A 27,560-nucleotide genomic window follows, 5' to 3' on the forward strand; every position below is an offset into this window, starting at 1 on the left:
CAAAATGAAAATTACTAGAGACTTTGAACCACTGCTAATGCCACTGTCCGTGCAAGGCATAAATATCTGCTGTGCAGAACAATGCACATGCGAGGTGGGGACCCCGGGAGGACGGTCAGCCAGGTGCTTGTGCCTCCCTCCACCTCCCTTGGGGCACTTGTAGGTCCACGACTTCCCCTCCTGCAGCTAGTTCTGTGTTACCGGGCACTTACCCCAGGTATAGACAGCAGAGGCTGTTATAAAGGCTTGTCTTGAGGTCATCTCAGGGCAGAACTCCTTTCCTCCCTACCCCGGCTTGCCTCAGGAGGTGAAATTCCCTGTCTTACTGCCCGGAGGAGGAGAAGGCGGCCCCAAGGCCTGCGGTCTACGGCGCGCTGAACAAGGACGTTCGTGTACAGCTGCTGTTGCTCCTATGACTGACCACTGCGTGGGGTCACTCGCTCAGCCCTGGAAAGGAGGCCCAGGGGACGGCAGATGCCTTACTGACAGCCGCCTTAATGGTGATCAGTGGCGCTGAGAAGAGGGGCAGCAACGGGCTCAGCTCTCTGGGGGGCCGCCCCCTGCACCAGCCATTCCCATTACCTTGGTTTATTTTATTTTATTGCAGAGCGGCTCCTGTGTGTGGGTAATAAAGCTTTGACTGCTGCGCTCCGCAGGCCTGGGGTGGGAGAGCTGCGCTTGCTCAAGTAGGGCAGTGTGGGGCGAGGAGGCCCAGGTGGGGGGCTGATTCCCTCGGGCACGCCCCCCGGGGAAGCAATATCAGAGAATCCTTCCCAAGCCTGAAAGGCCCTTTGAGGACCAGCAGCAGCAGCAGCGAGAGGCCACCCCGAAACTCTGGCTTCTCCTCAGTCTCCCATTCGTCCAGGATCCCCACCCTCTGCTTGCTGGTTTGACGACCCCCGCCCCCCGCCGCCCCCCCAAAACACCTCATTTTTCTCAGCTGCTGTGTTCCACCCTCCTGCTCCTGGGCTGATTGACCTCTTTCCCTCACCACCCAGACATCCCATTTTTGTCTTTTGAACAATTTTGTGTTCCAGTCTTCTAGCTGGTGGAAAAAAAAAAAATTCCCTTCCAGAGTGATTGGCCTCCTGCAACATTTTTCTTTGACACCTGCGAGCCATTCAGACCCCTGATGGGAGGGCAGGCGTAGGGGAGAGAACTACCTGGCACAGCGGCTGCCAGAGGTGGGCAACAGGAGAGTTCCTCTGTTAAGAGCCGGCAGCCTTGGGAAATGCCAGTGCTGGCGCGGCTGAGGGTTAGAGAGGGTCTTCGTGAAGGTTCAGGTACAGGCTTGTATGGGATAAAGAGGCTTCGGGGAGAGGAAAGAGAAGCAGCTAGCTGGCTTACTGCCAAGACACAGGGTGACAGAGATTCTCACAGCCCCAAATGGTTTACAAACACAGAACCTTTGCCAACACTTGTCCTTGTCAATTTGAAAGCCTTAAAACCTCATAATTGCCTCTCTAATGAGACCTTCTACAGAGACCCTTGTCTACCATGGGCTGTGTCTAGAATGCCAGTCCTATATCCCACATACCATTCAATCTGGTCATGCCCTACTCAAAATACATCTGCAAAATTTTAAATCAAATCCGATTTATGCTCTATTTTATACCAATCGATTCAAGATAACTCTGTGTATTTATTAGACCTGTACTGTCCATACAGTAGCCACTAGCTCTAAACTGGATGTCCCTAAAGGGTAGAGGCTGGGATTGGTATCTTCGCCTCATTTTATTGACCGTAATTCTCCTGCCCCAGGAGGCCCATCAATGTAACACTGAAATCCAGGGGGAATGATTTTCAGGGCACAAAGTAGGGTGGGATAGAAGAATGGCATTCCAGACACAGCCCATCGGGCCAGGCTTTGGACAAGGAGATGGATTTCGTCTGATTTCCCTTGACGGACGCGTTGTGTTCAGCAAACAGCCCGGCGTGCGGCTGTCACTCTGATGCTCAGTTCTGACAGGCATCGATCAGGCTGCGGCGTGAGCATGCAGATACACGCACAGGCCTCGTCGACATCCCTGGCTCGGAAGACAATCCTGTCCGGCGTGAGGATCCCCCCCCCCCCCCGCCCTTGCTGGACGCTGCCGCAAAAGAGGCTGCACAGATGGGGAAAAGGAGACTGGAGGGAGCCTCTTCAAAACGCCCATTCCTGGGTAGGAAGACAAGCTGTGACGACAGAGTCAGGAAGGGGAGGAGGGCAGGTTCTGGCCCTTACAGATGGGCTGCCAGGAAGAGACCCTGTTCGGGTTCTGAGACTAGCAAACGGGGGCACTGGGCAAAGGCTGGCGTAAGCGGCCTGTAATCTGTGAGCCCAGGCAGAAGAAGGGGCGCTGGCAGTTCTAGCCTTGCCCCGCCCCCGCCTAGCAGTTCTCCTGTGCCCGATGCTGCCCTCAGAGAGCCTGAGGGAATTCCAGAACACCCCATCCGAACCAAAAGTCATCGTGATCTCCCCCCACCCCCGCAGTGTGGATGGATGTCCTCCTCACAACTCTGGGAGATGATGAGCTTCTATCAAAGTATTCCACACCAGGGGGTGCTCCACTTAAGAATCCATTCTGCTTTAGAAAAGTCCTCTTTCAAGTTGAAACCCACCAACCTGTATTTGCCCCTACTGGCCAAAGTGTTGTAGCATGGAGCCACTTGGAACAAAATCTGAGCCCCTTTTCTTATTTACCCAGGAAATAAGACCTTCTCTAAGCCCAAATGCCTCTCAGCTCCGAGGACGGCCTTGAGGATTACATGAGAATTATGAGCGTGACTAGCACAGTGTTTAGCAATAGCAAGTGCACAAAAAGTGCCCGTTCCCTGCCTCCGTCTGTGAAACCACCATTCCTATTATTTATGTTAGCTTCGTCCCTTCTTTCCATCTCCAGTGGTTTCCATTACTCCTCGAACCTGGATCCCACTCACTACACCACCCGGTCCTTTCCCAGGAACGCTATCAAGAACTCCCTAAAATCGCAAAGCTCAGAGCTGAACACAATGTCCCAGATGTTACTTAAGCAAAGCAGAATAATTGCCTCCTTCGATCTATACTATTTCTGTATTAATGCAATTTTTATCAGTCACTTCGCACTGTTGTTAGTGTACAGTCTGTAGTAAACAAAACCCCCTGGGGTAATTTTCAAATGAACGGTTGTCAAGCTAGGTCACCTTCATCTTGTAATTGTGTAACCGATTTTCTGAACTTAAGCACAGGACTTGGCATTTGTCACAACTGGTAAATTACGTTTCACGTTGTAACTTGCAGCCCATCTCTCTCCATACTTGTAAGAAATTTTGAACCTTGGTTTTCTAACACAACACAATCTTATTCATCTCAAATGTGATAAGCATGCCTTCTGGGCCTCTGCCCAAGTTTTAGAAAGGGCAGAGAGACCCAGGGGCAGAAACTTAAACTTGTACTACACCAGTGCGTAAGGATTTGGCGAGTGCTTTTGAGAAGGAAAGCCCTATGGTGAGAGCCTGGGGGAAGCTCTTGAGGCAGGGCAGATCCAGAGAAGGACGAGGTCTGAATTCTCCCTTCTGGAAACCCAGACCCCTCCTCCTTCATATCTGCTGGACCCAAGGCTTCCAGAAAAGCAAAGCTACTGCCATTTACATGCACTCACAGATGGATATGGGGTTAAGAGTCTATGTTAAATATGGAGACAAGGCAGAGAAGAGCTTAGAAATATCTAGGAAATGACGTTCTCCCTCTGCCTGGGAGGGCTGACTCGGCTGTGTCCTCCCGGAGCCCCTCAACTCGGCAGCTCTGCCTATCTTCTTGGAACAATGGTTCTCTCAAGTAATTATAGAAACTCTCTGGGGAAGGCGGGCTGGGTCACAGGTAGATGGCTGTGGGAATGCAGAGAAGGATCTTGGCAGCAGCACAGAAAGTGGATTTGCGGGCGACGTGATAAATGGAAGAGGGATTTGGGCCCAAAGACCAGGGGAAAATGGTGTGAGGGAGGACCAAAAAAAAAAAAATCAGCTAGGAACCTGAGGCCAAAGTGAGCTTTCTTCCTAGACTGCTCTGATGGCAAAACCCTTGGACATCTCAAGGGCACATGGGACTTGCTTGGGGTCCAACTCCCCAGGTTTTATATAGCAGTAAGGTCTTCTGGCTGGATGGCTGGGCACCAATGATCTCCCCAAAATGGCACAGTAACTGAATTGCTCAAGTTGGTGAAGGCAAAACTTAGGCTCTCTTTCCTTGGTGTGAGAGTGCAGGCTCTAGGGGTACGTTGTTTGGGGAAGGGGGTCAGCAGGGGAACGATGAGGTGTGGGGATTCTTCAGGACCTGCAGGGTCACACTGACTCAATCGGCCTATAAATGATATACAAATGGAGGTAAGATCACCAGAAAACAGTGGTTTGTGCATAAATTCTTCATGTCCATAGGGGTATTCAAACAATTTTCCACATGCCAAAAAGAAAAAGGAGAGCAAGAAAAGGGTGAACTCAGTAAACATCTCCTTCTGTTCACTGGTCTTACACACACGCGCGCGCACACACGTGTGTGTACCAGCTCTTGGTTCAGCTTCCTTATGAAAAGTGGATGGGACCAATCACATGGTACCTGAGCCATCTGCCGGGGGCAGAAGGTGTCCTCACTACAGAACGCAGTGCTCTCTGGGAAACCTTTTCTCTGTGTGTGTTTACCCTGGCCTCCCTGGATCCGGCCAAGCTTTCACTGGATGAACCGACGACATCATTTCAGAACATCCTTCACGTTCACATCCCTACCAGAGACCCACTGCTCCCCTGACCTCACCATGCTATCCCTTCCTACACCTAGGGCTCTCTGGCGACTTTCCTCCCATAATTCTACTTACTAATTATACCCCCATTTTATAAAATAAGGAGGACGCTTAAGGTTAAAGAGGTTCAGAGCCTTAGGTCTAAGGCCATGCAGCCAGTGAGTGGCAGGGCTGGAACTGAAAAGCAGGTGTGATTCCTGAGTCCCTGTTGCTAACCCTCATGCTATCCTGCTGCACAGACATGTCATTAGTCTCAAAGCTCCTCAGGTCTTCTGGTCTTATCCGCGAGTTGAGGGGTGGTGTGTGGTTAGAACGCTGGTGGGCCCAAGAGAAGAGAGAAGGAAGAGGGGGCTGCTGGGCCTTGTGTCAGGGTGGCACCTAAAGAGAAAGCTGTCCTCTGTGGGAGGCCCTGAAGGAACAGGGGTAGCGTGGGGAAATGAGGAAGGGCTGGAGGATAAAAGCAGGGAGTAGCCACACCTTCTGTTACCCAGAGTGGAAAGAGGAAACCTTCTGGGGGTCACGGCAGAGTGACAGATCAATCACCGAGCCCTCCACAGTACAATGCACAGTACACAGCCCTCCACAGTACAATGCACAGTACACAGGTCTTATGCAAAAGACCTGGATGGAAAGGGAAGAATGATCAATTCTAAGGTTTGTAATGATGCTGGATTTGCTCCTGTTAGGGTAGCAAAAAAGAAAGACCGGAGAGGGAGCAGATCAGGGGTGAGGTTCCGGCCCCACGTCTACTCCCAGGAATGACTACAGGGGCAAGGTATCTGAGGTTGCTTCGAAGCTCTGAAAGGCTCTGCAGTCCTGCTTAGCTTCCCCAAATGTCCTGTTCTCTGGGAGGCAGCAAGACAGACACCCATGCCAACAGCTGGAATAAGGTTCTGCAAACCAGAGAGAGCATTCTCCACTAACGGCAAGGGTGCGGCCCCAAGCTGGTGGGGTGAGGCGGTACGCGGCCGAGCGATGAACAGTTTCTGCGGGGACGCCAAGATCTCTTACAGCAGCAGGGATGATACACATCCACTCCGCATTGCTCGAGAACTCCACGCTACCCCTCTCCCGATAGCTTTCTGCTTTCTTGACCTCCAAACAAAAATTGGTCATGGCAGCTCTGCCCCAAAGCCATGGCGTGGGCCAGGCTCCCCCGGAAGCAGTGTTCAGCGCCAACACCCCTCCCTCCTTCCCTCCGTTCATTCCCCTGGCTGTTAACAAACAGGCTGCATGTTTCCCCAGTTCATCCCACTCTTTCCAATCAGCGCTAATTGAACCACTTAACTCAAAGACAATAACATTTGTGCTTCAAACCATTAAGAAAAGCGCTCAGTTGGGGCGTGATGCGTGTGAGGCCTGCTTGGGGAAGGCAGTGCACACGCAAAGAAGCATGCCCACAAGACATACTCCACTCGTAAACATGCACACGACTAGCAGCTCCAGGAGAAATTCTGCACGAGCATGGTCAGCAAGTGCCACCTGTCTTTCTCAACAGGGTTTCCTAAATTAAAACAAAACAAAACAAAACAAAACAAAACAAAACAAAACAAAACTACCATCTCTAGCTTAGGCCCTGGAAATCGCAGCTGTGTGCTCATCCTTCCCCAACCAAGAGCGTCTGTCTACCTCTTGTGTTCTCTGAGGTCCAGAAAAGAACAGGAAAGAAGACGAATGCAGACCTCAGATCCCACCACACCTGTCAGCTAGAACCTTGATGGGAGGAGGTAAGAGAGCAGAGAAAGAAGTGCTCACCCCTGCACTTGGGGTTTCCTTCCCACCTCCCCTGTCTTAAGGGCTGCCTGTAGGCAAAAAGCATTGCATAAACGAGAGGTCTGGGTCCTCTCTGTCAGCTTCAACACAAGTCCTAGAAGGTCCCAGAAATGAGAGGGCTTGAGTGCTGCTCCACCGTCAGGAGCATGGGGAAAGTGAGGAAGAAGGGGTGAGGCAGTGACAAGTGAGGAAGGGAAGGTGGGACCGTGACCCCAGACCAATTTTAACACTGGGCAGAAGGACATGAGTCTTAAGATAACGAGTGGAAATAGCCCCTGGGTCCTGATCTTAGCTCTGCCATTACTTTATATCAGTGTGACTGTCACGTTAGCCACTTAACTTCTCTGAGCTTGTGTTTCCTCATGGGATGAGACTAGATCTGAACTTCCTTCCAGCCCTCAAACACCTGAACTCCAACCCTTGGCTCTGAACCTTGAAGTTGCATGCTCCGCCCCAGCCCCTCTCTTGCACGTGCGTTGCTCACCGGGACCAGGGCCCGGCACCGCTCCGGAGCAGCAGTCTGACTTTTAGGGCCTTTGCTCATCTAGTTCACTTCTCTTCGAGCTTTGGGGCTCTTCTGCTTCTCCTGCCATGGGGTTCCAAGACTGATGCTTTCCCCCTTAAAGTCCCATTGCATAACAGCAAGCCTAATCAGTTAACCAAAAGTTGCCGGATTACAGTCGATACGCTTTCAGGATCACAGAGAAGGGATGCTGGCAGCGAGGAGACAGGCAGATGCTAGTCTGACCTTTGAAAAGGGGAAAAAGGATCAGGGCAAAGAAAAGGAAAAACGGTGAATTCAAGAACCACAGGTAACAAAGCTTACAGTCTGTCCTGGACCAAATCCCAGAACCAGTTGTTGAGATGTGGCTTGTGAGCTCTTAAAAAGCACTGATCTTTAAGAGATAACATGTGTTCAGAAACATAAGTGATACTAACCTCGTAAGATGAGGGGTCTGTCATAAGCCTGCTTTTCCCAGGGAACTGAATTATTTTAAGTGGGTGACAGGGCATAAAACAATAACCGGTTATTCCTCAACTCTTCTGATTAAATTAAGGAGAAAGTTTTGGTTTAGTGCTAACCTGTCTTTAACAAAAAGAGGGCACACCTCAGGCTCGGAGCCAGGTGGGCACATAGGCTTTAGCCAGAATTCAGTAACACTGTTCTGTGTTCTTACTCTTTGTATATACGTTTAAGGTTTCCTTTCATCTATGGTAAGTGACACATTTCCATTTAAGGAGGTTTCCTTTAAAATGACGAATACCAGAAAAAAATAAAGAGATTTAAAGAAAAGTATTAAGGAAATAATAGTATGGGGGTACCTGGATTTGGTGACATGACATAAATGGTATAAAAATACCTGAAGTTTGGGAGACACTGTTGTGAAATGAATATAGGTAGGCAATACCAGGGAAGGAACCACTCAGTGGCATTAGGGCTGCTCACTGATTGCCCATCCAGTGGTCATCTCCCCTTCTCCTTGCTGGCAACTAAAACTGCCTTATCATTTTTTTCTTGTGACATCTGTAGGTGACTCAGGAAAATGCTGAATCTAAGCTATTTTTTCATGGCCATGGACTTCTCTGGCAGGGAGGGAGGGAAGTCTATGGACCCCTTCAAAGAAGAGATTCCAATATTCAGGATTGGAAAGGAAGCCAATTATACCAAAAGTTATTAAAATATTTTTTAAAAGCTACCAAAATCAGGATATAGCAAATACATGTGCTTTATTAACACACTAAATAACAAGATCAAACAAAAGGTCTAAAAATTATAATATCTTTCTATCTATCTACCTACCTATTTTCTATTTTACATTTTTTTTTTCAACGTTTTTAATTTATTTTTGGGACAGAGAGAGACAGAGCATGAACGGGGGAGGGGCAGAGAGAGAGGGAGACACAGAATCGGAAACAGGCTCCAGGCTCCGAGCCGTCGGCCCAGAGCCCGACGCGGGGCTCGAACCCACGGACCGCGAGATCGTGACCTGGCCGAAGTCGGACGCTCAACCGACTGCGCCACCCAGGCGCCCCCCCTATTTTCTATTTTAGATAGAAAGAGCGCAAGCAGGGGAAAGTGGCAGAGGTGGGGAGAGAGAATCTTAAGCAGGCTCTAAGCCCAGCATGGAGCCTGACGCAAGGCTTGATCCCACAATGCCAGGATCGTGACCTGAGCAGAAATCCAGCGTTGGATGCTCAACCGACTGAGGCACTCAGGCGCCCCTAAAAATTGTAATTTTAAAGCAATGATAAGAGTGAACAATATTTTGGAATTCCTGCTACTATTATGACGTGATAGGAAAATATCTGACTCCCGCTGGTGATAAAGCCATAGATACACTAGTTTTACTATGACTTGTTGCTTACGTTCATGTTGAAAGGAAATGCTAAGTTTGAGGTAGAGGTTAATAATAAAGATGTAATTTTCTTCCCATCCAAATTCACGGACCCCATGGGAGTATACCTCAGTGCTAGAGCATCTGACTGCAGATTCATGGACACTATGTATGCCTGGTCTCAGCCAATCACACAAGGGTTTAGAAGTGTCATCCAGGCCCCTGGGTGGCTCTGGGTTAAGCATCTGACTTTGACTCAGGTCGTGATCTCACAGTTTGTGAGTAATGGCCCTGCACTGGGCTTACTGCTCTCAGCTCAGAGCCTGCTTCAGATCCTCTGTCCCCCTCTGCCTCTACCCCTCCCCCGCTTGTGTGCACGCACACACACACACACACTCTCTCTCTCTCTCAAAATAAATAAATAAATAAATATTTTTTTAAAGATTAAAAACACTAAAAAGAAGTGTCATCCAAATCTGGATAATAAAATAAAAGAAATCATGCGGGGAAGGATGTTTTGTTTTTTAAAAAGAGGAGGAATAAAATAAAAACCTGTGTTTCTCTTGCCTTTGGAGATTGGTATGCGAGCATGTAATGCCTGGAGCTATGGCAACCATTTTGCAGCCAAGAAAGAAACTTGCGGTCATGCTGACAGAATGGCACATCAGAAAAGATGGAAAGAACCAAGGTGTCCATTCTGACCTGGAGCCACATCTCAAACCTACCCTGGAGCTGCCCTACTTTGGGATCGACTTTTTATATAAGATAATAAATCTCCTGCCTGGATGTTCCATTACTTGCAGGATAAACCATCTACAGCCTAAATACCATGAGCCTTTTCCATGGTGACATGTCTTTTTTACAGCTTTCACAGCAAAACTAGGTAGCTGCATCCCCTAATATGTCTGAGTCACAGGGCCTGCTCTGTATCCCAAGCCCATCTCTCTTTTTTTCAGCCTCTTGGGCTCCTCAGTGGAGAGCGGGAGAGCGATGTAATGTGCACTGACAAGATCAAGGCCACAGGAACTGCTGATGACAGGACAGCTCTTAGTAAAGGAAGTCACCCAGAGCCTTGGCTTAGAGCTTTATTCTGGATGCAACAACTCGGGTGGCCGGGGTTCAGGAAGTCTGTCTAGAAAAGAGGGCACAGGTGATCCAACACAGCTGTGAAGGGACAATTAGCAAGTCTAGGTTTCTAGGTTCTTAAGGGATTCTGATCCAAATATCAGGGATATCAGATGGGAGCTGGGTTCCCACTCCAGTTCTTTACGAGAGATTCTTTCTCTTTTTTTCCCCAGCAGTCTCAATTCGTAGCCATAAATCTGATAGAAAGCTTGGAGAAGACATCAGACAGACCCTATAATCTCTGCTAATCCTGTAATCGGGAGCTAAACCCAAGACGCAAGTGGATTTGCAAAATAAGGATTTCAGAAACTCAAATGGCATTAGCAGGCCACAGACACAAAAGTACCCAATAACTGAAGGAGACCCATCAATGCACAAACAGGCACACTCCTTCTACTCCATGTGAACTATGCGGAAAAAGGACTGAATGGGGGAAAGGCTGAGGATGAGAGCAAAGCCGTCCTTTCTTGAAGGTTCTCTTAACTCTAAGTTTTGGGAATAGGACTGAGAGAAGGAATAAAAGGTGGGGCAACAGAGGAGAAAGGGAAGACAAGCCTCCTTCTTTATTCTAAATGCTTTTGTTACCTTTTGGGGGCAAAAACAATGAGTGACTTCAGCAAGGTGAGAGAAAGGAAGGAAAAGTTTTTAAAAATAAGCACGTTGCATATACATGGGGCCCACGCAGAGAATTCCTTGGTCACCGGCTTTCATAATTTCTGCTCATCTGACCTGAGTGGGGGGAGGGGAGAGAACAAAGGGCTCTAGGAGAGAGGCAGGGCTGCATTTGTCTCCAAAGCCCATTTCTTCAAAAGCTTCCTTGTCCCTTTGCGGATGGGGCTTCAATAATCTTCCTGTGCTACACATCAGGGCGGCAAATCTCCTGGGCCGCACTGAGCGGAGAAGTGGATAACACACAAGCCACAGGTGCCACTGGCTCAAGTGTGGGAGCAGAGCACTGGAGATGGGAGTTGGGAGCTGGGTTTGGGGAAAATGCTCCTCCCGCTGAACGGAGGTATCTCCCCGGGCTTACTTCTCCGAGTATCCACATAAGATGGTCCGGAGTCTGTGGGTGGGGACTTGAGTGGGGCAACGCCTGCTCCTTTTGGGGGCCAAACATTCCTCAGGGGAGGCTAAGACAGGCCAGTGCAGGACACGCTACTCTGCTGGTTTCTGGGCCCCAGACACAGTCTTTCTCAGCTCCACAGCCCTTCTAGATGCTTTTAAAAACAAAAAAGGATTTATCTGGTTACACTGCCCTATCTAACGGACACTCTTTACAAAGTATTGGAATGTTTAGTACAGGCACATACTTTACAATAGACTAAAAAATGGGCAACTATTTTTCATATCTTTGTCCAAAGAGTTGGACCTTGGGCCCTTGATGGATATACTTGAAATAATTAGGGCAAATGAGATATAAAGGGGGTTTCAGCCTTGGCAAAGGAGACAGGAACAGAGGAACCCAGCAGGGCCGAAATGAGGGGGCAGGGAGAACTGGGGTCACCTCTGAGATGGGCTACATGAGCCAAAATTCAGCCAATCTCTTGGCTTCTCTAAGACGCAGCTTAACATGGAGAAGTTTCGGGGGTCAAAGACTAAGACGTTCCTCCTCTGCCTCCCCTGCCAGTGTGCTACTGTGCTCCAGGCTCACATGTGAGGCTTTAGAAAAATTCAATACTTACTTAATTCTTCCTCTTCCTAGAAAACAGTATTTAATGAGAACGGTCTCGTTCACCTAAGCAAGTGAGTCAAGGTTATGTGTCTGGAAGACTCATTAATAACAAATAACATTCTTAAAGAGGCAGAATCGGGTGGAGGCAGGAGCTGGCAGGGAGCCAACTCCCTGAGCGGCACTGAAAATGGGGTAAGGTTGTTGATGGTGGTGCCGAAGGCCAGAGAGGGGCCTGGCCTATCAGAGTAGGAGCCCGTCTTGGTCTCAAGTTGGTAAAGGAGTCTACCCTGCAGCTGCCAGATACACGGGAGCAGAGGGTCTTATTCCTGCCCCTTTGCAGACCTAGGAGCAGAAGACCGCTTTCATCGGCTAGGAAATTGAGGAGGCTCAGGCCAACAAAGCGTCCTGCTGGCTGAGAGACGGACGGACCAGGGCAGCACGGTGGTGGACACAGCGTGTATCTTCCTATCTGAGGTTTCCGCCAGAGAATTAGAATGCCCCCAATTTGTTGGTTGCGTGGTCTTTTCACGTTCGTCTCTCTTTCACGTACTGTCTCGCGGGCACACGCGTGGCTTGAAATAGATCCCATGGACTGGTATGTGGAGGCAGACTGCCAGAAGCCACGGCACGAGGGGCGAAGGTAAAGTTGCTCCGTGTACCTGCGACGCCAAGATGGCCTCCTCTTGGGGAGGGATCCCAAAGGCTGGGTGCCAGCTCCAAAGCACCACCAAGTTGCTAGGCCAGAGAGGCCAGTGGGGGGTGGGGTGGGGCAGGCAGCCCCTTCTCCAGCCCAGAGACGACTCACTGACACAAAGAATCCTTTCAGAGTTACTGGCTGGCAGGGCTCCTAACAGACTCTTCTCCCCCCGTGGCTTGTGCGCCGAATACAGATCCAGCAGCCTCGCTGGACCGCCACACAGACTGGCCCTAGTCACCAAGAAAGTGACAAGAATGAGGGCTCCTCCTAGCAAGGTGCCAGTGTCCCACATATCACGACAGGAGGCTTCCAGATCCTAAGCTGGCAGCCCCACCAAAGTTGCCCTCATCAGAAGCAGCGCTATTTCAGTCTCGTGTCCTTCAGAGAAGTAGTTTAAAGTAGACCAACGCGACAGGTTCCTGAGAGCACACTGCCTGGCACTCCTGGCTGGCGGCGAGGCAAAACCTGAAAGGTGGGGATTCGTGGCCAGGGGGTGATATTCTGGCATCACGAAGCTTAAGTTTCAAGGGAATCATGTTGCTTCTGTGTATAAACAGACAAATCTACCTATCAGTTCGGGCCACATCCAGAACAGAGAGAGACAACAAGTGTAAGAGAGAGAATGTGAGTGTGAGAGGGCCAACTGACCAACCAACCGAGGAATTCTAACTCTTTCTAAATTTGTGAGAGGAGTGGAGGGTGCTAGGATCCGTATTTCATGTTCATCTACCCCCAATTCCTCTAGACATAAAGGTGACTCCCACTGGAGACACGGGCACATAGGACGCCATTTAAAAACATGGACCAGGAACAGGCTGGGGGCTGGGGAGGCCTAACTCCTGGAGAGGCTTGCATCAGAATGAGAGAGGGATGCAGCGTCCAGGAACCTGGGTGTCAGCCAACCCCCCACTAGTCGCTTGATGACTCACGGGGAAGCCAGGGGCGTGAGCTCCCGGCTGGTCTCCTGGTGCTCCCAGTCTGCACTCCCCTCCACTTCTGCGGGTAAAGAGCCTGTCCTGCTCAGGGATCTGGTGGGGTGAGGATGGTCACAACGGCAACTGAGAGACAAAAGCCCGTATTTCCATTAGGGTCCCTCCAATTCTATCTCTGAAGCTCCTTAGATGAGATCAAACGAACCCACGTTACTAGGCCAGTACTGGATGGTGAACCAGTAAGGCCACGCCAACCAGAACCGGGAAAACTCTAGCCATAGCTGAAGCTGGCAGCACGGAACTGAAAACAGTGAACGAGCTGCGCGAGGCAGCCTGACGGCTGCAGATGCTGACCCACAAAGAAACCGAACGACAGATGGACGGGCCGGCAGAGAGGAGGCAGTGGCAAAATGGCACCGCACTGCAAACCGAGGGGATCATCACAGTGGCTTGGAGACCACACAAGGGACTCAAGCAAGTGCTGAAAAGGACACAACAGGTTTTAAGCTAAACCGAACAGATTAAGACACAGGAAAAGTTCCAACCTGAGCTTTTCCAATTCTCTAATTCCGTTCTCAAATTCAGTCAGAAATTCCGTCGGGTGAGCATCAAGAAGTATATTCTTCTCTTGTTCACACTTTCTAAACTTTAAGTTTTCCCCCTCACGGAGAATATTCCCATATCTAGAATATCTAGAATATTCCCAGGAGGATAGCTCAAAGCCACGGGACCATAAAAAAAAAACCCTCTGTGACACACCCATAGTTGAGGAAAATGGAGTCACGACAGCAAGAAATATGTTCCCTCAGGGCCAAAGGGAAAGGAAGTCAGTGACAAAGCCGGAGAGGGACCCAGGTGGCTGAGGCTCCCAGTCAGACTCCCCACACAGCTTTGTCTTCGCCCTGAGCGTTTTTTTTTTTTTTAAAAGATCAGACTTACTTGTTACATTCACATCTTCATTTTCATTTTTTTTTTTTAATTTTTTTTAACCTTTATTTTTGAGACAGAGAGAGACAGAGCATGAACGGGGGAGGGTCAGAGAGAGGGAGACACAGAATCCGAAACAGGCTCCAGGCTCTGAGCTGTCAGCACAGAGCCCGACGCGGGGCTCGAACTCACGGACTGCGAGATCACGACCTGAGCCGAAGTCGGACGCTTAACCGACTGAGCCACCCAGGCGCCCCGCCCTGAGCGTTTTAAATCAAGAGTTTGTTGATGGAATTGCCTGTTCTTTAGTCATGCAGAATTTGGGGACTGACAGCTGATAGAGTTGAGGACCCTGGACAGAAGCGCGGGGCTCCTCTCACTGCCCGGCTGGATGCCTCCCGACTGTGCTCTAGCTCAGGCACTCAGTGGGATATTTATAGCTGCCTTTAAATTTACCCAGCTCTCCATAAAGCGAGGTAATGGGGCGCCCTTTACTGCTGCTAGTGGTGATTGTCCTAACATTCTTTAATTAGCAAAAAGCGTTGGCACAGCCACTTTCAAAGCATTTGATCTTACTGTCCTGGTGTTCCCTATTTCAGGCTCAACAGCCCCCACTCCCTTTGGAGAAAATGCACTTTAGCAAATTTGAAAGTGACAGGCATATGCGTGCCTGAGCACAGTGAAGCGTATCTGTGCACCTATACTCACTCTTCGGCTCAGCCCTCACGTACCACAACTGCCAAGAAAACTCTCACTCTCAGCTCTTATTCACATGGGCCAAAGAATATTCCTGTTTCCTCTGAAATAATGTACTACTATGACGGAGGTAGAAGATGGGAAGGGCCTCTGCTTTCATGGGGATGTGTAATAAACAAGCGAACAAACACGTAAACAAGGTGATTCCAGATCAGGTCAAACAAGATAAGAATGTAAAACCAGTAACGTGACTGTGAGTGGTAGGACTAGGTTAGACAAGGGAGTCATGGAAAGTCTCTCAGAAGAAACGTGCTCTGGAAGGAGTTAACCACCTCAAGAACAGGGGAAGAACATTCCAGGTAGAGGAGAGAGAGAGCAAACACCCTAAAGGAGAGAACCAGCTTAGACTATTCCAAGGGAAGAATGAAGAGCTGTACAGCTGAAGTGTAGGGAATGAGGAAGATGATCAAAATGAGGGTAGAGGTGCAGGCAAGGCAATGATGGCGTAGGGCCTGGGGTCTACGGTAAGCAGTTGGGTTATCGTTTGAATTAGGAAGGGAAGACCCGGGGCATTTTCAGCAAATCGGTAACAATTTGATAGGCTGTCACAAAGATCAATTTGGCACCTATGCAGAATACACTGGAGAAGGCAAGAGGAAAAATCTATGCCTTTAATAGGTTCATTTCTTAGATCTGAAGGAATGTTCTATGGTCATATGTTTACATTAGGGGAAACCAAGTAGAGGGTACACCAGAACTATTTTTGACCTGTAAATCAAAAAACTATCTCCAAGTTAAAAGAAAAAATTAACTGGTAAAAACAACAAAAATCATCTTATTATCTTTAATGTAGAATCACAAGGTCTAAATAAGACCTGATACCAAGAACAGGTAAGTCCTGGAGGGCGGGGGAGAAAAAAAAAAGGACTGTCTCAATAACTGACTTTGGATACAATATTTTGTTTCTACACTAGTTTCCATGTTAGAAAATAATAGCTGCTGCTGCTACAATGAGCGAAGATTGACTGTTTGCCCTTACTTCCTTCTAGTCCAATAATACCACACAGTAAATGTAGTTATGAATCCCACTCTACATACGAAGAATCTGAGCCTTAAAGAAGTAACTTCTATACGCAGTGTGCAAGAGGCAGAACAGGATTTGAACCCAGGCCTCTCACTCCAGGATACTTTCACAACCATCACTACAATGCCCACTAGCACACGCACAAGCACACATACATCCGCCGCCTCCCCCCATGCCCTAATGTACCTTGTGGGATTCAGTTTGGGAGAAAAAATTGTATGGGCTTCTCGCAACCAAAATATGAATAAATGCATACACCCATGGCGCGTTTGTCTGTGGAAAGGTTAACTGCAGGCATGGACCTGATGAAGGATCAAATTTATGGCAGCAATACTCGAAAGGCCATTCTACATACAGTTCCCAGTCCCATGTCTGTATCTGCGGGACTCCGATCTGGTCTCTTAATCTCCAATGAGCAGGAAGCTCAAGATTACAGGTGAAACAAATTTTTGTAATAATGTCAAAAGGTACTTCCACCATTACTGGTAAATGCTTAAATTCGTTCTAAGATCTTTGGGATAAAATCTAGAGGTCATGTAAAGGAAGACTGAGCAAATTACCAAGAAAAGGAATCATGAGAAGCAAAAAGAACGTAACAGGATGCAGACTCCTCAGGTTTGTCTAGTCAGCCTGCCCCCTCCAGTTGGCTCATGGGTTATGTCCTAACTGTTGAGCTGACTGAGGGGGGACTCCCTCCCTTCCCAGTGGCTGTACAGATCGTAGTCTGCTCCTCTGTCCCTCAAGCACAGGTATGTGGAGGAGTCACCTGCTGGTTGTCAGACGTGCCCTTCCCTTTCTCTTCCTCTTTTTAAAAAAATGTTCATTTATTTTGAGAGAGAGAGAAAGAGAGAGCCCGCACTCAAGCAGGGGAGGGAGAGAGCGGGATCCCAAGCAGGCCCCTCACCATCAGCGCCAAGCCTGATGTAGGGTTCAATCTCTCGAACTGTGAGATCATGACCTGAGCTGAAATCAAGAGTCAGACGCTTAAGCCACTGAGCCACTCAGGCACCCCTACCTTTCTCTTCCTCTCAAGTGGCACATGGCAGTGATTTAGAATTTGGGCACTAGACAGATCTGAGATTGAAACCTGGCTCTGTCACTATAGTAAGCTGAATGAGCCTCAGAAAGAGATATCCACATCCTAACCCCCGGACTTGCGAGTATGACCCTATTCGGAAAAAGGGTCTTTGCAGATATGATTAAGTTAAGGATCCTGTGATAAGATCACCCTGGATTACCTAGATCAGCTGTAAATCCAACAAGTGTCCTTGTAAGTCACAAAGAGGAGACCGACGGAAGAGGAGCCAACATGACCACACAGGCAGAGATTGAAGTGATGCGGCCACAAGTCAAGGAATGCGACAGTCACCAGAAGCTGGAAGAGGCAAGGAACAGATTCTCCCCTAGGGCCCTTGGAGGGATCGTGGCCTTGCCAGATTTTGCAATTTTAGCCTCTAGAACTGCGAGAGAACAAATTTCTGATGTTAAGCCACCGAATGTGTGGTAATTTGTTATGACAGCCTCAAGAAACTGCTACAGTCACTTACTAGTTCTGTGATCCTAAGAAAGCTTCTTAAATTCATCTGCAAAATAGAGAACACAATGGCACCCACCACACCTTATGTGTGAGGACTAAATGTGTGAGAAAAGTGCCAAGCACCTACAAACTCCCAAGGAGATGCTGCTGACATCATTACGCTTACCGCTATCCAAAGGGAATTAAACAGAAGGACAGAACACAAGAGCCTATCATGGGCCAGTGTACCTGCAGAGGTGAACATTTCTAAGGCTTCCGGTCTGTTTGAACACACAGGAGACTGTGGCTAAAACAGGCACCAAACCACCTTCTCTAAAAGAGGAGGCCATGGGGGGCGTGGGGGGTGGGCGTTGGGGAGGTTTCTCCCTTCACTCAAGCCTGGCAGCCCACAAAGAAATCATAAGCCCCGGTAAACTAGCCTCTGGAGAGGGAAAGTCCCTACTATTTTATAGTTTCTTCTGCCCTTCTCATTAAGCATCTTGTTCTTTGCTCAGGTTTTTGCAAAGTGCTCTGGATGGGACCTGTAGAGAAAGTGCTTTTCTGTGCACTTCCTTCTTATTTCCTTAAGGAACAGAGTTCTTGGGGGAAAAGAACAGTGGATTCTGAGGGCACCTGGAAGAGTAGGTAATTCTAGAACAACTGTGTCACCTTGAATCGCCGGGCTCAAGGAATAAAATCCATTTCCGTCACAACTATGGGTAGTAATAGCACACCCACAGCTTCACTAAAGGAGCAGTCAAGAAGAACATTATTATTATTATTATTATTATTATTACTATCACAATGGTGACTTTATCCACTAAACAGAAATTTCATGACCTACTGACCCTGAAGGGGTATTTGCATACACGGGTGTGAGTGAGAGATGCAAACGCAGGAGGGAGCGGATAGACTACATGTGTTCATTGCCTTGGGTAGGAGGAGGTGACTATTTCCATACAGACTGTTTCCTACACTATTTTGTTATTGCTGATTCACCAATCAACTCATGTCTTTCCTTCCCTTTGTGGAGGATGATTTCCATGCTATTTTTTTTCTTTTCCTTTCTTCTTGTTTCCCAAATACCTTCTCCTCCTCTGTCTGCTCTTGCTCGGTTCCTCACTCACATGGAAGAATAAAAAGTATAAACATGGAAAAAGTGCTTAAGTAGGGTTGGCAGCCCAACAGTATTGAAAACAGGAACCAGGGTTTCAGAGCATATGTGATCTTTCTACCACTGAGGGACCTACCTTAAGGGGCCCAAAAGCCTATCGGGGGCCAAAGTAGTACCCTGCCGAAGACTGCTCACTCCTGGCAAACCCTATGAGGCATTATGGACATCTAGTGGCTGCTCAAGATAATGCCTCAGGGATCCATGTCAGGGTGGGGAGTAGTCTGCTCTGGGATTTACCAGGAGCCCAATTATCCTGGCTGAGTGAGGTAGTCCAGGGTCCTCTTAGAGTCAGTTCCCTGAATGACCATTTCTTTCATTTCTTATTAGGATTCCAAAGTCACTCAGAATGGCAGACTGGCTCTAGTGAAGACCTATCTTTGTCCCAGTCCAACAAGGTCTAAGGATACCACCTGCACATAAGATGACAGAAGACAGGTGTTCGGAAAAATCTTCAAGCCCCAGGCTTAAATGCCAAAACACTGTCGTCCTGATTGAGGGAAGGAGCTCAGAAATGACAGACTCTGGTACTAGTCGTGTGGCTTTACGTAAGTCACTAAGCTTTTCTCTGAACTTGATTAATGATATTAGTGGGAGGTTGAGTCCAGCTGATCTCCAAGGTATCTTTAATATTCTGTGATCTATGAGCCTTTTCGGTAGCTGGGAAGACAAAGTGCGATCTACTCTGCTCTGGCAATGTAGATCTCTACGTTAAACTAAAGGAAGCGTTCTCTTCAACTTTGTGGCTCATTTCCAAGACTTGGCTACTATCCCAATGGATCAACTTTCTCCACAGAGCTACGTATCTGAGAAGAGGTGGGAATCAGGGACTATGAGAGCCGGAAAGAGCTGGAAGGAACATTCTAGTCTATTTTCTTAAACTGTTTAGAGCTGTTTTAAGATCTGTCACATTGTCTAGTCAGTGGCAGAAAACCCAGAACTCAGGTCTCCCAATCTCAGGGCAGGTTACCACGTTGCTGACAAGGGCCTTGCCTCATCACTTCATGACACCAGTCTCTCTCTGAAACCACAAGTGGAAACATTCTCGACTCAGTGTTTCTTCCTTCTCTTCCTCTCACAGTTTAAGCACTCTTCTTCTCTTCGTTTCCTGGTTGCACCATTCCAAACCGAGGAAGCTGTCGGAACCAGGGCCACGAAGAGCAACAGGCGACGGCTAAATGGTACGCAGGTTACAGGATTAGAGGTTTCAGCGCCACTCACAGTTCAGAAGGGCCGTGTGCTGCCATGGCCCCACAGCCTCCTCAGTCTAGTCTGTAGCTTCTACGGTGCTCGCTCAGCTCAGCGGGCCCACAGAGGGCAAAGCAGCCCCGTCTAGAACTCCAACACCAACCCTGGCGTGTTCGTGTTCACCCATCACTCGCAAATATTTCCTGGGAGACAACCTCATTACTCAGTACTGGTTTGATCCGAGGTAGCCCACCCTTCCATCCACCTACACAGTATGGGGGTGTAACCTTTCATTGGCAGTGCCTGGAGTGAACAGATGGGGTCTGAGTTTGCCTACACTGGCAGGAAACCAGTCTGGGCAGAGCCCCTCTTTTGCCTGAGGAGGTAGGGGCAGCCATGTACTCCAGGGTGCTATCAGACTCTGGCCAGGGTGTCCTCTGGCATGCTACCGGCTCGATGCCAGCTGTGGCCGGGAGAGGAACCTCCCACCAGGAAGCTTCTGATTCTCCTCCACAGATCCCTATCAGGATAGGTTTACATTCCCTGGATCTCTAAGGGGGGAGGCCCTGTTTGAAGCTGATGACGTACAGATGAAGCTTTAGTAGAGAGAGCAAAAGGAGCCACTCAAGAGCCCAGATAAAGCCTGGTATCAGGGTTGATCTACCTCCATTTCTCTCATTCTTTCTCGTGATTAGTTATTGTGAGTAAACAAGTTAAAGAATGTATTTTCTCAGCCCCTCCTCTCCCACCCTTCGTTCTATTTCTCTCATAGAGCCTTGACTGAACTTTTTAATACAGTCTTTCCCCCAACTTTGCTTCTGCCATTTACTCTCTGCAGTGCAGACACAACGGACATTTCCGTTAGCGATGAAAACACTGGGCTCAGGGTAAGGAGACCAGACTGAAATGTTGGCTCTGTTGCTTTGTGGACGTACCACCTTGAACGTGTTATTTGCCCGCCTGTGCTCAGTACCTCCATCTGTAAAATGGAGACAACTCTGGCAATTACTTCACTTGATAAACAAAGACTGAACGAGGACAGATCCAGATAGACATCTTTATGTCCACAGCCATCCACCCAAGCATCTATGCTTAGTACGGTAGAGCAGTAGTAGATAAGCATCCTAGTAAATGACTTTTGAAGTACATGAGTGAAACCTGAATTCTCATCCACTGGGAGCAAACTGGGGAATCACTTCCATGCTCAAGTTCCTACACATCTGCCTTCTCCCAGGGTTCACATCTTGGCTCCGCCATTTACTACGTCATTTTAAGGCAGCATATGAACGACTAAAGTTGTTATTTGACTGCAAATGCATGATCAAAAGGTCTTGGTAAACAATGGGGAATCCAGCTTTCCTACAACAGAACTGTTTCCAGGAATTCAAGAACTCCTTGCCCAGGTTACTGGGTAGCAGGCAATCCCGAGATATGAGCGTGGTTGAACTCAGAGCTGAGAAATCCAGGACCTCCTCATTCTTCAGGATTAGCCCACAAGCAGGTGACAGGGGTTTAACAAGCAAGCTTGCCCAGGTGGAGGGGTGGGGGCACACGGAGAAGAGTCTGGAGGCAGCGCCTGAAAAGAAGCAATACTGAGCCAATGCCATATTCTACGGGCTTCCCAGGGCTTAGCCACAGATGGCTCCACCCCCACAAAGCAGAGAAAAGGGCAGTCTTTTTCGGGGGTGGGAAAAGGCTGACCTAGTCCTGTTCTCCTACACTGGGCTGTCAGATGCCCCAGGGTCTCTTCGCCACAAGGAGAAGCAGGTTGCTACGCAGTTCTCACTGAGACCCGGCAACACAGAACAGCTAGTGAAGCCCTCGGGCGGAAGGTTTAAGACCCACCTTTCTCAAGGCTTGGGGAAGAGAAAGGGCGACACTGGGCTGCGAAGAGTGAGAAGCGGTGGCTGCCGCTCGTGAATGAACGGGTTCTCCCCTGGTTTCTGGTAGTTCACCTCAATCTTGCCTGCCGGCTGCTGTGCTGTCCCGGGTCGTCATTCCCCGGGGTCCCCACACTTGGCCTTTCCTTCCACCATTTGCCCTCCCTGCAGCCCTCATCAAGAAAACTACCATTTAAAAGTTAAAACCGAGGAAGGGTGAGAAAATTTGCGAGGGCGGGGGAGGGGGGGGCGCAGGACGAATGTGCATCTGTGCGGCAGCGCGGGGCGGCCCGCGGAGCCCAGGCTCTCGGTCTTCTGGCTCCAAGAGGCCCCAGCCGCCCCCGCGTCCCCACCGTGCATCTCCGAACTCCGCGTATGCTGCCCGGGCCGCGCGCGGCCAGGCGCCCCGTCAGCAGTCGGCGGGGGTGAGGATGACGCGGGCCAGGCGGGAGGCCGGCCAACTGCAGCAACCCCGCCGCGCCACCCGCTTCCCGGGCCCCGGAGCCCACCGCGTCCGGAGCCGGAGGGGGCCCGGCGCCCGGGGGCGGGGCGGGGCACGGACCGCGGTCTCTCCCGCAGCAGCCCCGCCGCTCCAGCCTATCAGCGGCCACCCGGCGGCTCCCTCGGCTGGACCAAAATAGCTGCGAACGCCTGCGACTTGCGCGCGGCCCCTCACTTGACGCTCACTCCGGCTCGTTCGCCCGCTCCGCTCCCCTCGCCTAAAGGGGGCGGGGAGGAAGCGCCGGGGAGGGGGGTGGGGGGTGGGGGAGAGAGAGGAAGGAGGAAGGAAGGAAGGAAGGGAGGAAGGAAGGAAGGAAGGAAGGAAGGAAGGAAGGAAGGAAGGAAGGGAGGGAGGGAGGGAGGGAGGGAGTCGGACGGAGGCGCGGAGCTCGGGGCTGCGCGGCGCGGCGCTGGAAGGCGCCGGCGTTAACCCCTCGAGGGCAGGCAGCGGAGGGGGAGCGGTGTTAATACATAAGAGCACTGCATCACGCTAATCTTCTCCCCAGAACAGTATGCGTCAGCAGTACATTCACGTTCTGACTGAAGGACAAAAGGATGAGAGAGCAGTCTGCGTGGCTGCTGCCTGCAACACCGCGAGCCCGGCGCGAGGAGGAGACGGTGGGCGCCGAGCGCAGGGGCCCCGCTGCTGCTGCTGCTGCTGCCGCCGCCGCCACCGCTAGCCAGCGCGGACCATGTTCTCGGGCTCCGGAGCGTTCCCCGCAGCCGCGACCCCCGCTGCTCACGCCACCGCCGGCGCTCGGGCCGCTGCAGCAGTCCGCGGGCGGCGCAGCCACTGAAGGCGCCGCGAGCCAAAGCCCGGAACTCGCTCCCTCCGCACAAAGCCAGAGCCGGCGGCGCGCCGGGGGCCCGGCTGCGGCGGGCGGCGGCGGGCGGTTGCGCGCCACCGGGGGCTGCGGCCGCCGCCGCCGCCGCCGGACCCGCGCCCGCCCCCGGACTCCCTGAAGGGGCCTGCGGTGCGGGCGCGACCCGGCCGCCGCGCGCTTCTCCGGCCGGCGGACCTGGTCCCGGCGCTGCCTCCACGCCGCTGACCCTCAGGGGGGCTGGACGGACTGCTGCTCCTCGCGCCGGCAGACGGCGGGCTGGGAAACTAAGCCCAGTTTTGGTCTTTTTAACCCTTGAGAGAAGAGGCGAGCAAAGAAGGGGGTGTGTGTCTGGGGAGGGCGAAGGAGCCGCGAACACCTCCTCTTAACTCTCGCAGCCCCGCGGGCCAACGACTGCATCAGCTGCCTCCGGCCGGAACCGCCGACACAAGGAGAGGGGGCAGCGCAGCAGCGAGCGAGCGAGCGAGCGAGCGCGGCCTGGGAGGCTTCGGGGCGCCCCCTCACCCCCGCCGGGTGGCAGCCGCGGGAGCGGGCTGGGGGCGCCGGAGGCACGCTCCGGCGATGAAGCGGCTTCCCCCGTGGCTGGTGCGAGCCGGTGCCAGGGTCCAAGGACAAAGCAGGGAAGCGCTGGTGGCGCCGCTCCTCGCGCTGAGGGGGGGGCATGCACCTGCATAGCCCGCCGGGCCTCGGCTCTCCCCGGCGCGCCTCAACTCCGCTGCTTCGCCGTAGCCTGCTCCGGATTTACTAGAAGCCATTTTGTCTCCCCCACCCCTCCCCTCCCCTCCCCTCCCCTCCGCCCTCCCCGCCCCCTCCACTCCCCCCTCCCCCCGTTTTGTTAATTAAAACTAAGAAGTAAGAATGGCAACGACGTGGCCGGCTCCCGTGGAGAACGCTTAAGGACACCACGCCAATTCCTTCCTTCCGAGGTAGGTGACAGCGACTCACTGGGTGGGGATGGTTGCCGCGGGGGAGAGAAAGTCTCGGCTTTCCGAGGGCTTGCCTTGAGGGGGGCTGGAGACAGGGGCCACGCTTTAGTTGGGCATGCTTTTATTCCGCCGGTCCGCTCCGTCTCTCTAATCGCCCCCTCCCCACCTCCTTCTCCAGATGGAAAGAGGAGCTCCTAGCTCATTTAAGCCGGGGTAGGGCTGGTTCTCCTTTCCGAGCCAAAATCCCAGGCGATGGTGAATTATGAACGTGCCACACCATGAAGCTCTTGTGGCAGGTAACTGTGCACCACACCTGGAACGCCGTCCTGCTCCCCGTCGTCTACCTCACGGCGCAAGTGTGGATTCTGTGTGCAGCCATCGCCGCTGCCGCCTCCGCCGGGCCCCAGAACTGCCCATCCGTTTGCTCGTGCAGTAACCAGTTCAGCAAGGTGGTGTGCACCCGTCGGGGCCTCTCCGAGGTCCCTCAGGGTATTCCCTCCAACACCCGGTACCTCAACCTCATGGAAAACAATATCCAGATGATCCAGGCCGACACCTTTCGCCACCTCCACCACCTGGAGGTCCTGCAGCTGGGCAGGAACTCCATCCGGCAGATCGAGGTGGGGGCCTTCAACGGCCTGGCCAGCCTCAACACCCTGGAGCTGTTTGACAACTGGCTGACAGTCATCCCCAGTGGGGCCTTTGAGTACCTGTCCAAGCTGCGGGAGCTCTGGCTTCGCAACAACCCCATAGAAAGCATCCCCTCTTACGCCTTCAACCGGGTGCCCTCCCTCATGCGCTTGGACTTGGGGGAGCTCAAGAAGCTGGAGTACATCTCTGAGGGCGCTTTTGAGGGACTGTTCAACCTCAAGTACCTGAACCTGGGCATGTGCAACATTAAAGATATGCCCAATCTGACCCCCCTGGTGGGGCTGGAGGAGCTGGAGATGTCAGGGAACCACTTCCCTGAGATCAGGCCTGGCTCCTTCCACGGCCTCAGCTCCCTCAAGAAGCTATGGGTCATGAACTCACAGGTCAGCCTGATTGAGCGGAACGCTTTTGATGGGCTGGCCTCACTTGTGGAACTCAACCTGGCCCACAATAACCTCTCTTCTTTGCCCCACGACCTCTTCACCCCACTGAGGTACCTTGTGGAGTTGCACCTACACCACAATCCTTGGAACTGCGATTGTGACATTCTGTGGCTAGCCTGGTGGCTTCGGGAGTACATACCCACCAATTCTACCTGCTGCGGCCGCTGTCATGCTCCCCTGCACATGCGTGGCCGCTACCTGGTGGAGGTGGACCAGGCCTCCTTCCAGTGCTCTGCCCCCTTCATCATGGATGCCCCTCGGGATCTCAACATCTCCGAGGGTCGGATGGCGGAACTTAAGTGTCGGACTCCCCCGATGTCCTCCGTGAAGTGGCTGCTGCCCAATGGGACAGTGCTCAGCCACGCCTCCCGCCACCCGAGGATCTCTGTCCTCAACGACGGCACCTTGAACTTTTCCCACGTGCTGCTCTCAGACACCGGGGTATACACTTGCATGGTGACCAACGTGGCAGGCAACTCCAACGCCTCGGCCTACCTCAACGTGAGCACGGCCGAGCTCAACACCTCCAACTACAGCTTCTTCACCACAGTCACAGTGGAGACCACTGAGATCTCACCTGAGGATACGACGCGCAAGTACAAGCCTGTTCCTACGACGTCCACTGGTTATCAGCCGGCATATACCACCTCCACCACGGTGCTCATTCAGACCACCCGTGTGCCCAAGCAGGTACCCGCGACAGACACCAATGATAAGATGCAGACCAGCCTGGATGAAGTCATGAAGACCACCAAGATCATCATTGGCTGCTTTGTGGCAGTGACTCTGCTAGCTGCCGCCATGTTGATTGTCTTCTACAAACTTCGTAAGCGGCACCAGCAGAGGAGTACAGTCACAGCCGCCCGGACAGTTGAGATCATCCAGGTGGACGAAGACATCCCAGCGGCGGCGTCTGCGGCAGCAACAGCAGCTCCGTCCGGTGTATCAGGTGAGGGGGCAGTAGTGCTGCCCACAATTCATGACCATATTAACTACAACACCTACAAACCAGCACATGGGGCCCACTGGACAGAAAACAGCCTGGGGAACTCTCTGCACCCCGCAGTCACCACAATCTCTGAACCTTATATAATTCAGACCCATACCAAGGACAAGGTACAGGAAACTCAAATATGACTCCCCTCCCCCCAAAAACTTACAAAATGCAATAGAATGCACACACACACACGCACACACACACACACACACACACACACACACAAGACAGCAACTTTTGTACAGAGTGGGGAGAGACTTTTTCTTGTATATGCTTCTATATTAAATCTACGGGCTGGTAAAAGAAACAGATTATATTAAAATTTAAAAACAAAAATTCAAAACAAAACTATTTTCTAACTTGTAAGTTCTATTTAAAGGGGGGAGTGGGGTTCTTGGGAACGTTGTGGGGTAGAAGCCACAAGTCAACTTGCTATGATGCCAGAAGGGATTTCTGATACCAGGCTGAAACTCCTAAGATAAACTAAGACAACAACAAATATCCCTAAAGAGGTAGGGTGTGGGCTGCTGAGGGGTGGGGTGGGGGTGGGGGTAGACTGTCATTTTTTAGAAGATGCTTCACAGCATACAGGAATACCCATTTCTATAGACACCTTTCTTAAGCTGAGAGCTGTCTTTGCAAATTTATTTTAAAAAGAGATACAAAAAAAAGCACCGAGAATTTGTACTGTGCTGAAGTGTTGAGAGGCAATAATTTTTTTTTTTCTTCAGAGGCCAAGGGGAAGATAGATCTGTAAATGTATTTTAAACAGGAAAACCACCAAAATTTAAATGACTCCTTAAAGGGGCTCGGTCTTTCCGTCTGTCCATGTGCACAAGGCTCCTTGGTTTGTGCACCGGGACACGCGCGTGCCCCGCCTGACAGCGCGCCTCGGGAAGGAGCAGAGAAGGAAGGGGGCTGGCGTAGCTCTCAGTCAAATGCTTTCACATTGCACCAGATTCCTGCAGATGGGTTTAACCCACTCTCTGCAGGGCATGTGTCTATTCAGGGTTTCCCTTGAGGGGGAGGAGGCCCCCCCCAAGGGGGTGCGGCCACAGAGGGGGGGTGGGAAGGGAGAGCAGAAGCAGAGAGAATGTATTCACAGGAGGCCATAAATTAGCATGGTGCCATGTCCACCTGTTGTTCCCGGTATCTGACAAATGATTGTAGACAATGATGGCATTTTATGATTTTTTATAAAGGTTTTGTTTGTTTTAAGGTGGAGAAGGAGGAGAGGCTGGGATTGGGGAGCTTGGGGGAGTGGAAGCTTTTCTCATGCTTGTGATTTGGTGACTATTCTAAATGCTGATTCATTAGGGATTATTACAGCTGATGTCAACTGGTTGTGGTGATGGGGTGGGGGCAGAACATGAGTGGAGAGAGAAAAAGGGCACAGGCTCATTTCAAGTACAATGAAGCCTTTACTAAACAGGATGGTTCACAAAAAAGATG

General features: G+C 51.0%; 2 protein-coding genes across 2 annotated transcripts in view; one reads left to right on the plus strand and one right to left on the minus strand.

Moving 5' to 3' along the window:
- Positions 1-27,560, minus strand: part of SND1 (staphylococcal nuclease and tudor domain containing 1) — a 425,421-nt gene that overhangs the window by 35,719 nt on the left and 362,142 nt on the right. The gene's annotated exons all lie outside the window — the stretch shown is intronic.
- On the plus strand, positions 23,905-26,459 carry LRRC4 (leucine rich repeat containing 4). The gene is made up of 2 exons (XM_058724395.1): positions 23,905-24,017; positions 24,196-26,459. Exon 2 carries the CDS (start codon positions 24,296-24,298, stop codon positions 26,246-26,248), a length of 1,953 nt encoding a protein of 650 aa, XP_058580378.1. The 5' UTR covers positions 23,905-24,017; positions 24,196-24,295; the 3' UTR covers positions 26,249-26,459.

Source organism: Neofelis nebulosa, chromosome 4, assembly GCF_028018385.1.
Source record: "Neofelis nebulosa isolate mNeoNeb1 chromosome 4, mNeoNeb1.pri, whole genome shotgun sequence".
Lineage (NCBI taxonomy): Eukaryota > Metazoa > Chordata > Mammalia > Carnivora > Felidae > Neofelis > Neofelis nebulosa.

Bases quoted from the DNA above. Each gene is read 5' to 3' on its own strand.
- LRRC4 (XM_058724395.1), top strand. From the start codon at position 24,296: ATGAAGCTCTTGTGGCAGGTAACTGTGCACCACACCTGGAACGCCGTC.